The sequence below is a fragment of the Hydra vulgaris genome, chromosome 13 (genome assembly GCF_038396675.1).
Source record: "Hydra vulgaris chromosome 13, alternate assembly HydraT2T_AEP".
Lineage (NCBI taxonomy): Eukaryota > Metazoa > Cnidaria > Hydrozoa > Anthoathecata > Hydridae > Hydra > Hydra vulgaris.
This window is the reverse complement of record NC_088932.1, coordinates 29,342,091-29,355,776: the sequence shown is the minus strand read 5'-3', so window position 1 is coordinate 29,355,776 and position 13,686 is coordinate 29,342,091. Positions and strand designations below refer to the sequence as shown.

The following is a 13,686-nucleotide window of genomic DNA, read 5'->3' as shown; positions in this document are numbered from 1 at the left end:
TTTAACTTTATAATGATGCATTTTTATTTCAACAAAAAATTAATCTCAAATATAAGACTGTAAAGTACTAGCTATTATCTCCACCATTTAAATTCTATAACTTTTTTTGTAGCAAATTCTTTTATTTTTTCAACACTGCTAACGGGTTTGGTTTTTTCCTAAGTATTTCATACACAATTGCTCAGGATGATTTAATTACTTGCTGTTGGGGACAGTTAGGTGGTTTAATCATCATTTGAAATAACATTGACAATATACTTTTTTGAAATAGTAGATCAGGTCTAGCTTATATAAAGTTGGTAATTTATGCTGTTTAATTTGTGGAAAAAGCCCTTATTTTATTTAGTTATTCACATTCAGTTACAAATAGAACAAAAATGTTTTAAAAGCTTTTAAAAGCTTAACTACAAACAGTCTGCAAACAAGAAACTGGGAGAAAATTTAACTTTAACCTGCCAGAAGTTTTATAACTTTTCCACTGAAAATAGTTTTGCAGTAAATTTTAGTCATCATGTTATACAGAACATGTTATACAGAAAGTTTTATTATCATCTAAAACATGTTTTACAGAAAGTTTCAATTTTTTTCAAAATCAAATTTCAACCAACCATGGTGATACATACAACTTACCTACAATTTCTTACCTACAATTTTATACCAGGGTTTTTTTTCTTTTAGATGAGATACCTTCATCAAACCAAGAGTCTCTAATGCCCATATAAAAGATCAGTTTAACACCATGACCAAGGACTTTAACATCATGACAAAGCATGTGTTTATACATATATGAATAAATATTTTTTTGCATCTTCACTTCTAACGAGACATCAAGCAACCACTATTAAGGTTGGAAGTTACCGAAAGAGAAAAGATGAAGTTTATAAAGCAAGATAACAATTAACAGACAACTTAAAAGATTGCAAACTATATGAATCAGGAAAACAAGATGAAGGGAGCGAATTCCAAAGAACTGATGTTCGAGGAAAAAAACTAGATGAATAAGAATTTTTGGAGCACTTAGGAACAGTCGCAGAAAAAGGAAGAGACTTAATTGAACAATGAGTAACACGAGAATGAGTTTTAGTAGATGGCACAAGAGGCGCTAACTCTTTAGAGCAGCATCCTTTATAGGATTTATGCCAACTTAGATGTGACAATTTCTGGGAGATTGTTAATGCAAATTTATAAAAGTATAGGGCAAGGATAGAACCTTGAGGAACCTGTGAAATTACAGGAAATGTAGAAGAGTGCTGTCCATCAAGGACAACGTTTATACTACGATTGGAAAGGAAGGATTCAATAATCTTAAAGATGTTACCTGATACAAAGTAAGAGGAGACCTTATGGAGAAGACCAGCTTTATCAAAGGCTTTAGAAATGTTGAGAGCAATGGCCTTAACCTCTCCACCTCTATTTAATGCACAATAAAACCTATCAGTAATTACTGTTAACAAATCAGCAGCAGAAAAAGAAGATCAAAATCAATCTTGATGCTCAGAAAGTTATTAGATTCAAGATGAGAAATTAAGAGTTAGTTAATTAAAGACTCAAAAATCTTATGATAAGAAAAAGACTAATAAATAAGGACAGCAGTAAGACGAGTCAGCGCTCTAGAATTTTTGAAAATGGGGAAACAGATGCTGCTTTCTAGCAGGATGGAAAACAAGACTCTGATAAGCACTTGTTTAATAGTTTTGAAAGTATAGATGACAGCTCTGGAGAACATTTCTGCCTGTGATCAACCTGTTTATCGGTTATATTAGGTAGGATGTGATTAGTAGAATCAAGAGATGAGATTGATGAAAAGTTCTTAGCAAACAACTCAGCTTTGTCTTTAGGTGAGGTAACCAAATCTGAACTATGCAAGAGAGTAGGAATAACAGATTTGTCCTTATTTAGACACTCTTAAAGATTCTCCAGAAGTCTCTGGAGCCTAATTTTTGAGATAAAATATGAGATTTTGTGACCGGAAAATAGTAGGCTATGGCATTAGGTAAAACTATTATAAAATGATTTATAGCAATACTAAACAGATATCTGTTTTCTGGAGAATCGTTTTGCTGATAGATATGGAAGTAATGGTTACAATTGGAAATTGCAGAGGCACAACAAGAGGAAAACCATGGAGAAGAGTGAGACTTGACTTGGTATCATCGAGAAGTAATAAAAAATTCCACGCCAGCCTGAATCCAAGATGTTACATAAGAAGCACATTTGTCAGCAGAGAGATGAACGATTTCTACCCAAGGGCCACCACAAAGAAAATCACAGAAAAAGTTCCAGTCAGCTTCAAGGTAGTTGTATGAGGTACAATGACAGGAGAATTCTGATGATGAAGAAGAATGAGATAATAGTTTTAGAGAGATCAAACCATGATCAGAAACACTTAAGGATGAATGTGGAAAAACTGAGCACTGACAAGGATCAGAAACAAGACATAAGTTGAGTAGAGAAGGTAAATCTTCTGTAAAGAGAATTGGAAAGTTAACTATTTGTGTTAGAGATTGAGAACCAAGCTATTCAGTGTGATAAGCATTAAAGTCACTAACAAAAATGATATTGACTGAAGGATAATGTAAAAAGGTCAATTTGAGCAGAAATAACATCAAAAAGAGTCCAGTCTTGAGATTGAGAGTGATATAGAACAAAGAGAAAGGTGATAGAATGGAGTGGTGCTAAACAAAAGCACATAAAAGAAAAGTCTGTGGATTAAAATCTAGTTTCCCAACAAATGGATGAATTATTACAAATGTAAAAGCCCAGGCCAAGCATGTGACTATTAGACTCTTTACGAATTAAAGGAAGATAACCATCAACACTAAGATCACAAGATGAGACAGCTGAACTCAAATTTGTCTCACAAAGAGCAAGTAGGTCTGGTGAACTTTGCAAGAGATAAGACTCAACAGAAGAAAAGTTACTTAGAAAACCAAGAATATTAGTGAATGGTAGGTTTAGAGAACTTGCTGATGAGGATTGTTTTCTGCATTTTATAGTTTTTGATACTTAAGTCATTTTTCAAATTTGTTAAAGAACTTGACTCAAAGCATAGATAATACTCAGTACACTATCTAACAGTCCAAGAAGATGCCTCTTTACTAATATTAAATCCTAACCCATTACAAAGGGCTCTAAATGTGACCTCAACAATGCACACCAAAAGTACGAACAGGGATACCATCCATGCGCAGCATGGCACTGTTAGTATTCTGATATTTACAGCTGTTGATGGAACGAGCCTCTCTGAGAGATAACACAGAGTTCAGGAAACCTGTCTGCCGGCCGGCCTCAGAACCATAGAACTAAGTTTAAAAGCTGTACTCTTTTTATGAAATAATAGAATGAGTTGCCTAGTCATAAAAACAAAGACACAAGCAAAACCCATGCAATGAGTCAAGAAGATCTAGCAATCAACATCCCAAACTGGAAACAATATATTATAAATACACATAAATAACTTTATTAATGACATAAAGTTCATTCATCATGACATTAAATTGTTTAAAGACCCCTAAAAACATTTTGAATAAATAATTATGCATTATTAAACTTATGCACTTTAGTGTTATTTTTGTATGTTAAACTATACCTTGTAATTGTCTGGAAAAATCGGAGAAACTTGTCGACATGTTAACTTAATATTATGTTCTGTAATATGATACACAGTCCATGCACGTGGATATAAAGCATGATAATATCCTCTTCCGCCATCAAAAGACCATGTCCAGGATTGCAAGCTTTCAACATTTTTCCTTGTAACAGGATAATAAGGAGCTAAAACTTGCTATAATAAATATACTGTGAAAATTCTCTATTGAAATTCTTACTTTATTATTAAACTAATATAACAAAATATTCATAACTTTACAATACCTGATAAATTGTTTTTCCACATTTTCTTATGCAAACTGTAAACTATAAAATTAAATGCTAATTGTAAATTGTGTGTAATATATATATATATATATATATATATATATATATATATATATATATATATATATATATATATATATATGTACATTCCGCAGCAGAAGTTCAGCTCCACAAAGTACTTTTATATGTAAAAAAAAAATAAACCTATGTAGTGGATGCTTCAGCATCCTCTTCATATGTTTGCATCCAAAAGGTTTTATTTCAAGATTCAATTAAAATAATTAATTGGGAAAGCTTTTTCTAGGTTGAAAACATAATATTATTAGCTTGTTTTTGAATATATTGGCTCAGGTCAAGTAAGACTAATCAAAATGCAAAACAATCCTGTATACGAAATACAAGATCTATGCTTTGTAGTGAAGGAGTATGAAAAAAGCAGGGGGGGGGGGGAATTTACTTGTTTATGCATTCTGAGAGAACTGTTAATTTTTTCGGACAAGGTTGGGTTTAATTCAAGATTTTGGGTTAAAGACCAATTAGTGAAGGAGAAGCTTGAGAAATCTTATGAATGGTTCAAGTAACTGTGTAGCAAAGTATAACTGTGTAGTAAAGGTAAACAAGGTCAAAGAAGCACAATATAATACAAAAACAGAGAGTTTTATAAAAGAAGTAAACTGTATTTTTCCTGTTTATAAAACAGAAATCTTAAAACTTATAAGATTTGACAAAAAGAGGGACAAGCAAGCAAAGACATTTCCATGCATTGAATTATATTTTTAACATTTATTCATAGGTGGTCAACTAAGGAAAATAAGCGGATTATCTCGATACCATGCATTTAACTTATACTTCATCAATTACGTTACCGTGTGATTATTAAGGAGAATTCTCTCTGATATGAGCTCTTACTTCTGCAACAAAAAATACTGTTGAGCTGGTAACTCTCCTTGCGTACAGACAACGAGTATACTCGCCTGAGTTTAAATGCTAATAATTTTTTATTCTGAAGGTTTTGTTTTTTAAAACTGCTTTTAAAACTTGAATTAAACATCCATCAGTTAAGTTTTTAAGTGAGAACATATATTTGTCAATATTTTTATTTATCTTTGATTTTATCTAAATAGAGCACTTTTTACGGTTTTATCATAAATATTCATACTTGAGGTTTTTTTTCAACTATTTCTTCATAGAAAAGTTTTTGATTTAAAAGTAACATTTACATATAAGTGTTATACATCATCTGCATTGCAGGTGATATATAGTACTTATATTCTAAGCATCCTTGTAATTGAGAATCATGGTTAGGAACAGCGGCTACAGAAATAGTCCTTTTACAATAATCTTGATCTGAATCATTCCACCTCTTATAACTCATTATTCATTATCAGTTTGAAGGCCTCACTGTATATCGACAAGCCATTGTATTTGTATAACAAAACAGAGGTTATAAAGTTACTAATCAAACCATTAAAATTATATTTGGAACAATTATATATAAAACTATATATTAAACAATAAAAAAAAAATTAAAATAAATAAAATAATAAAGTAATTAAATAATAAAATAATTTTAAAAAATCTAAAAAAAACCTTACCTCGTGCAAACCTGAAAGTAAAAAAACTGTTTTATGGAAGAAGTTCATAATTTACACTGCAATAACTTACTATTATTGAATTTTAACAGTAATAAAGCAACTCGATTGACTTTTATGTTGACGAATATACTTGTTTTCCATATTCTGTATAAAAACTTCATACGCACTACGGAAAACAAGTAGACTCGTCATCAATAGTCAACAAAAATAATATTAAAAGTCTTATTTTTATAGCTTAAATTAAATAAAAAAATATTTGGTTTTTGAATTCATAGTACCAATTATCCACTGTATTTTAGTAACAAACACTGAATATCGCTCCATACCCAATGTGTTAATAAAAAATGTCAGTTTTTTGATGAAACTTTTAGAAAAACATAACTTTGTTGTGTATTTTTTAACTTACATAACATGAAAATTGCAAAAGTTCCTTTGTTATTTTCTTGAAATTTCCTATACAAAAAAAGTAAAAAATTTGACCAACGATAAGTTGAAGATACTTCATTTCCAGAATCAGATTATGCAATTAAATTGTGTGAAAATAATTTTACAATGATGCACTTTTTATCATATGACATTGGAAAAGAATAAAAACTTTTGGAACCAACAAACAACATAAATAAAGTAACTTTATTATTAAAAATATGTTTTTAATAAACTTTGATGTGTCTACTTCAATATTCATCTATTAAAAATTGACAATAAAAAAAAACAGATTACAAATTAACTACTTTAACATTTTCCACTGTGGAACACAGTTGTGTCAGCAACATTGCCATATTCAGATCACTTTATTAAAATCCTGAATTTAATCTTTTTCAGACAAAAAAAAGGAAAAAAAAAGAATATTAAAAACATCAGATATAGAAGAGACTAAGTGCAACAAAAAAATTTATTTTATTTCTTCGCTTCCATCTTTTTTTAAGAATAAACTTTTTTATTTTTTTGATCATAGACAAAAGATGTAGCTAAATTTTTTTAATGTATAGTTTTAAACCATTAAGATTTTACCTCAATTTCTTTCATTTTTCTTTTGAACACAGAATTTTGAAAATGCCATTAATTTAAACTTTCTGAGTTATTAAGATGCCTAAGAAGACCTCACAGTTATGTCACAGAGCACTTAGAAAGAACATATAATGAGAAAGTTTACCTTCCAAACCAGGGATTGAACCTCTGGCCTTTTGAATGTAAGACAAGACTGTAAGAGCTGATCACTGCATCATAGCAACTCAGAATTTGCAATTTTAATCATTTTACCATTTTTGTTAAAATTTACCTAAACATGTGTTATGGTTATGTTTTGGCTTGATTGATTTTTTTTTGTTTTACTTAATTTTTTGCTTATTAAATATATAAATATAAAGTTGAATGTTTAAAAATAAATGCTGCCACCTCATTTTGACTTCAACTGTCAGTTAAAATGATTTTGTTGGTCAAATAAGAGATTAACTCTTTTTCGCTTTTCAAAAAAAAAAAGCCCTTCAGTATTAAAATAAAAAATGTATGTAAATTTAAAATGTTTTACTAAAATAAATTAATTAATTATATTGGCAAAACCATTATTTTTGCAAACTATAGTTAAAAACCAATAAACCAATAAAACTTTCAACCAAGTCAAAAACTTATAAAGTAAAGTTTTAAAATGGATTATTCTTTTTCTTTCTAACAGAATTGAATAATCCATTTTTGTATTTATGAACATCAAGGTTTTTAAATCACCACAATATGCTAAATTACCTTAAAACTAATTTAATTGAAAAGTTAACTCAAAACAATAACGAAATGTAAAAAATATTTTTTTAAATAAAAAACAATTTATTTCTTTTCTTTACACAATTTGACAAAATTCTTTTTATGTCTAATAACGATAATAAAGATTTTATTTCTTAAATAGTTTTGCAAACAATAATTACTTCCCTTAAAATTTTAACATTACGTCCCTTTAACATCTTAACATTTGTTTTACTTAAATTAATTTTTATTAAAAATAATTTAGTAATAGCATGCTTAAATAAAAGTAAAATTCAATTAAGTTAACCCAAGTATAAAGAGCTCTAGTAGTTAACCCAAGTTTGTACAATATAACTGAAGATTTTGTATAATCAGTTGAATCAGAAATTCTAGCAAATTTTTTTAACTCAATGTTCCAGACTGCAAAGGTCATGATTGAAATTTGGTTTTGATCAAAATTATCCACTTGCGCATCATTATGAAATATTTAGTGATTTCAGTCTTGGATTACCTAAAGTTTCAGAATCAATATTCATTGAAACTTCCTTCACATCCAAGACAGTTGAATACAAGTGAAACCATTTTTGCTGGGTGATGTTTGGGAAAATTTATTTCAAAAAGTTTACAACTGCTAAAAAATCACATTCAGAAAGTCCATACAGCTATGAACATGCTGCAGGTAGACCCTGATTTTCTTTACAAGTAGAACTATTTGAAAGAATAGAAAGAACTTCAGCTTATTTTTCCTTTGAACTACGTAGTGCCTCTAAAAAATTTTTAATGCTTTCCCTCTTTGTTGAATGTTTTTAGATGAGCTCAGTTTTTGAGATTGATTTGTAAGTTTTCTTTTTTAGAGCATAACTTTTTACAAGTTTAGCAGAATAAGCTGCTTTTTTATTATGATCAAACTTTAACTTTTGTAAATTTCTCTTAGATCATTCTTTTGACATTTATTTCTTTTTATAAGCGAAGAACATAATTAGTATTCTGCACAGCGCTTTTTTCTTACTTGTAATTGAAGAGCGTTTTTCTAAAAGACGCTAAGTCACAGTTTTATTGTTGGAGAAAAACAAAATAAAAACTTACTATCCGGCAAAGATTTTTTGAATATCAAAAAATTTTTAATTTAATAAATTTAACTTTTGAAAAAATGGATTTACCACCTTTTAGAAAAACACTCTTCAATTTGGATTCCATTTCCTTAAAATGTTAAATTTCCTTAAAACTTTAAAAGAAAATGCAAACAATAATCAAATACTTTACAAATATTTATTGATAGCACTTCACAATATCAAAATGCAAAATTGATTCGACTGAAAACTACAACAAAATATGAACTTTTAAATGGTATTTTGACTTCTTTTATTGCCAGGCTATATTTTAAAGGTTTCTTACCCTGTAGATGGGATGTAACAGCTTTTAAACATCAACTAAAAGTTAATTTTTAACCTATTTTTTTTGAATAGCAAATTCATGTTATAATCTAGAATTTCTATAAAAACCTTGCCCTATTTATATATATATAAAAATCTTATATCAGTTTTTTAAATTCAGTGACACAACCTATTTTTTGCAGACCTGTGTGCGACAAAAAAGCACTTGAATTACTAAGTCCAAAATTGTTTTTACTCACGCCTTATATACATAATCTCAAAAAACTTTTTTTAAACAAAAACATGATTTTTTGGTACATGGCAAAAATTTGCCACCAAAATTTACTCTCTTTTTCAAATAATAAAAAGAGAAAACAACTGCTAAAATTTAGCAAATTTATCTACTTGATTCATATATTTTCTACATTTATTTTAACAGAAATTTCAAGATGTTTAAACTAAAATTATAATAGGAAAGGAAAAACTTATTTTGAATAAGCTTTAAAACAAATAACTTTTGAACTGAAATTCATTTTAAAAAAAGACTTATAAACTGTTACCTGATTAACATCCACAGAATCATAAGTGTATATTCCAGGTCTTAGTTGCCACCTGTTAAAATCACCTTTCCATCCCCTACCAATAGAACCAGCTCCAATACCTCCCAAAGGCACACCTAGAAAAATTAAAACAAAACTATTTCGATATTAAAAAAGTAATTTTTTTATTACCAAAATTTTAACATTTTGAAACTTTTGAAAAAATAAATTGACAATATTTAATTTTATATACTTTATAAAAAGTTTTACAAATAAAATATAAACAATTATAAAATATAAATAAAAATAAAAATTTATTATTAATAAAGTTAATAATTATATTATATAAAACATAATTATAAGTACTAAAACAAGTTACTAAAATCTTTCTATCGTTAAAAATCTTCAAAACATGTTTTAAAACATGTATCAAAATCTGTTTCAAAATCCATTTCAAAACAAGTTAGATAGTCAAAGCTTTTTACCATTAAAACCTTTGTTCAAACTTTCCATCATCAACTGTGTTTCCAGCTTTAAACTCTGTTTCCAGTGTTAACTTGTAAACATTTAACTAGACATGCCTATTTCAAATTTGACATTTTAAATTAGCCTTTTCAAATTTTGCATAAATAATTACTCATTTCTAATTCATCTTTGTTTAGAATTTACTACATACATTTATTTTAGGACTTTTTTACTTCTAGGAAATCATTTAAACCTCTTAAAGATTTGTATCTTAGCAGCAAAATGAAAATATTGCTTAAGATTTATGCAGTAGTTTATTCTAAAATAAATCTGCCTTTTTTTGAACCAATAAATTTTGAATTAAAATTCAAATTTCTTTGAAACTCTTATAAATAATCAAACTATAGAATTTAGTATAAAAAAACTAAATAAACTATTCTAAAATTTGTAAAAAATGAATTAAAAATACAAAATATTCTTTTATCTAGACTAACATTTTTTTCAGACATTTTTTAGAAGCTGTACAGTGCAAAGTAAAACAAGATGTTTACCTTGTTTGTTACTTAATTCAATAGAAAAGTTCATACTTCAACAATAAATTATTTTTTATAAATAATGTAATAATTCAATAGTGCCATCAGTATTTCCATCCTGATGTTAAACCGATCAAATATAGAGCAAATAAAGCACTTTAGTCTTTATAAAGACAACTTAAGTAAGGGGAAAAAAATTATGATACAAAACCCTCCATTTAATTGTGAAATAGGAGAACCTCATAAACCTTGGTAATTTTCCTAGTGGTAATTTCCCAATAAAAACACTATTGATCTACAAAACAGGTTTACACCATGAAGATTGTTTTGTGGCAAAAAATTGCTTTTCCATATTGTAATACTTAAATAAACAGCATTATTGAAACTTGTTGAAACCATACAAGTGAGGAATCGTGGACATTAAACATAAAAATCAGATCAGACTTTAATGGAACTATTACCAGTGGAACTATTACCTCTTTAGGATACTGAATCTAGATAGGATAGAATTAGGATACTGTATCTAGATAAGATAGGATTAGGATATTGTAGGCTTAAAAATGAGATGATAGTAATTTTTAACTAAAGATAAAAAAAAACTGTCTACTTTTTTAAATGACATTTTAATCCTCAGTAGTAGAGGTTTTAATTTTTATTGCTAACTAATAATATGTAGAAGTTTTTGCAATTATATATTCAAAGTTTTTAATTTATAAATATAAATCTACAATATTTCTATATTTCAAATCCGTAAATTAGTACTGCAGAACAATTCTTTTGCTTCTTAGAGCTTTGTTTATGAAACATGAAACTATAGGCTTTATTTTTGAGTCAATTCAGATGCCTTTTCATTTTATTATACCAGAGAATATTTAATAAGTTCAATAAACTGTTGCAAGTAAGCTCAGATTAAATACATTTACCAGTTCACAGTGCATTTCTTTCCTAAAAACTATTTCCTAAAAACTAAATTCTATAACATAAGCTAACAATATAACTGATAAGTCAATTTAAAAAAAACTCATGATAATTAACAGTTTTGAACAGCTGTGTTGTCGGAATGAAGTTGAACATTGTGATAAGTAGAGTTAAAACTTAAATAAATAACTAAAATCAATAACAGCTAAAAGATTTCTTGAACTTCTCAAACATTCTCATTAGAAATAGAAGTGGTGAAAGGTCATTTGGTAGCTTTAGTGAAAGTGCAGTTTTGAAGAAAAACCCAACATGCCTTGGGTTTTTCTTCAAAACTTTTTTTTCCTTTAATTATAAAGATTCACTACATTCTAAGATTCTATCCAAATTTATTTCGTTAAAACTAAAAAAAAAGACTTTATTTATACTGAAAAAATTTTAAAATTAATAAGAACATTTACACTTTAAAAGCTTTTATTTCAGAACTTCTATAACTGCATTCCATGTTTTTTGGTGCTATAATCATACAAACTTTATTTACTTTTTTACGTAACAAATTACAGATATACAGATTTTTCCATACTTTTTCACGTAACAGATTACAGATATACAGATTTTTACATACTTACCTGTACCTTTAAAAATAGCTCCCTTTTGACAAAATATTTATAAAAGCGTGTATAACATATTGATCAGTAAAAAATTTAACTAAAAATTTTTCCTGATAACATTGTAGTTATCAAATTAAAACTTAGTCTGAAAACACAACAATTTAGAAATAAGAAAAATAAATTAAGTCATGGTTTCTGCCAAGCATGTCAAAAAGAAAAATTAAAATATAAGTATAAATATAATAAAATATAAGTATAAATATAATAAAATATAAGTATAAATATAATAAAATATAAGTATAAATATAATAAAATATAAGTATAAATATAATAAAATATAAGTATAAATATAAAATATAAGTATGCATCAAATAAGCTACACATTGCTATACACTGCAATGAATTTTATTCTAAAACGCTTATATATTTTCTATTAACGCTCTATAAATGCTTATATATTTTCTATTAACGCTCTATAACGCTTATATATTTTCTATTAACGCTCTATAAACGCTTATATATTTTCTATTAACGCTCTATAAATGCTTATATATTTTCTATTAACGCTCTATAAACGCTTATATATTTTCTATTAACGCTCTAAAACGCTTATATATTTTCTATTAACGCTCTATAAACGCTTATATATTTTCTATTAACGCTCTAAAACGCTTATATATTTTCTATTAACGCTCTATAAACGCTTATATATTTTCTATTAACGCTCTAAAACGCTTATATATTTTCTATTAACGCTCTATAAACGCTTATATATTTTCTATTAACGCTCTAAAACGCTTATATATTTTCTATTAACGCTCTATAAATGCTTATATATTTTCTATTAACGCTCTATAACGCTTATATATTTTCTATTAACGCTCTATAAACGCTTATATATTTTCTATTAACGCTCTATAAATGCTTATATATTTTCTATTAACGCTCTATAAACGCTTATATATTTTCTATTAACGCTCTAAAACGCTTATATATTTTCTATTAACGCTCTATAAACGCTTATATATTTTCTATTAACGCTCTAAAACGCTTATATATTTTCTATTAACGCTCTATAAACGCTTATATATTTTCTATTAACGCTCTATAATGCTTATATATTTTCTATTAACGCTCTATAAACGCTTATATATTTTATATTAACGCTCTATAAATGCTTATATATTTTATATTAACGCTCTATAAATGCTTATATATTTTATATTATAGAATTTTATTCTAAAATACTTATACTCGTACTTTGGCACTGAAGAGAAGAATTTCTTCTCTAGTGCCAAACTCACAGTACTTATTTTTTATACATTCATCATAAAAAATGCTATAAAATTGTATTTGATTAAAAATATGATATATACTGAAATGTTAATATCTAGCCTTGGCAATGAAAATGAAACCATGCAATACAGCCATGGAAGAAACTTATTATTGCAGATTTTATGACTGAAATAACCCCTGAATAAAAAAAGCTTGGCAGCGAACAAATTATGTTACTTCTTTAAGTTGTGGGTTATAGTTCTCAGCAGGAATAAAATATATCTTTTTATTTTATAAATATAACATAAAAAAGATTATTTTTTAACTTGTTTTAATTTTTGCAGTCTATAATTTAAGCTTTTAACATTTATATTTGTCTCTTCTTTGTGTGAAACGATAGAGAGAAAACAAGAAAGAATGACAAATTATTTGAATGGATGAGTTTGATACTTTATTCTATTTTAATGGTGTAGATCGCTTTTAAATATAGTTTTTCAAAAATGTTTTGTGTCCATAAAACTAAATTATGCACACTTATCATTAAGAAATTGAGAGTAATCCTTAGCATTGCAAATTGATGTTGCACACATTTATAAAATGTTTTTATTTGTTATTACGTCAATAAATATTTTAAAACTATTATCTACTAGACAATAAGTTTAAAAAAATAGTTCTTTAGACTTCCCAACTTTTTATTTATTGTTTGCATTTGATTGCTTTTTTTTTTTTACCTAGTTTTTGTTTCTCCTTTATTTATTTATTTTTGCTAG

At 27.2% G+C, this 13,686-nt stretch overlaps 1 protein-coding gene across 3 annotated transcripts in view; it reads right to left on the bottom strand.

Annotated features, from left to right (window-relative positions):
* Nucleotides 1-13,686, bottom strand: part of LOC100205226 (non-lysosomal glucosylceramidase) — a 43,251-nt gene that overhangs the window by 17,874 nt on the left and 11,691 nt on the right. For all 3 annotated transcript variants that reach the window (XM_065816237.1, XM_065816239.1, XM_065816238.1), the window contains exons 4-6: nt 9,139-9,254; nt 3,874-3,915; nt 3,590-3,784 (exon numbers count right to left, since the gene is read on the bottom strand). In XM_065816237.1, coding sequence (XP_065672309.1) covers nt 3,590-3,784; nt 3,874-3,915; nt 9,139-9,254 — 353 coding nt within the window. The remainder of the gene's footprint in view (nt 1-3,589; nt 3,785-3,873; nt 3,916-9,138; nt 9,255-13,686) is intronic.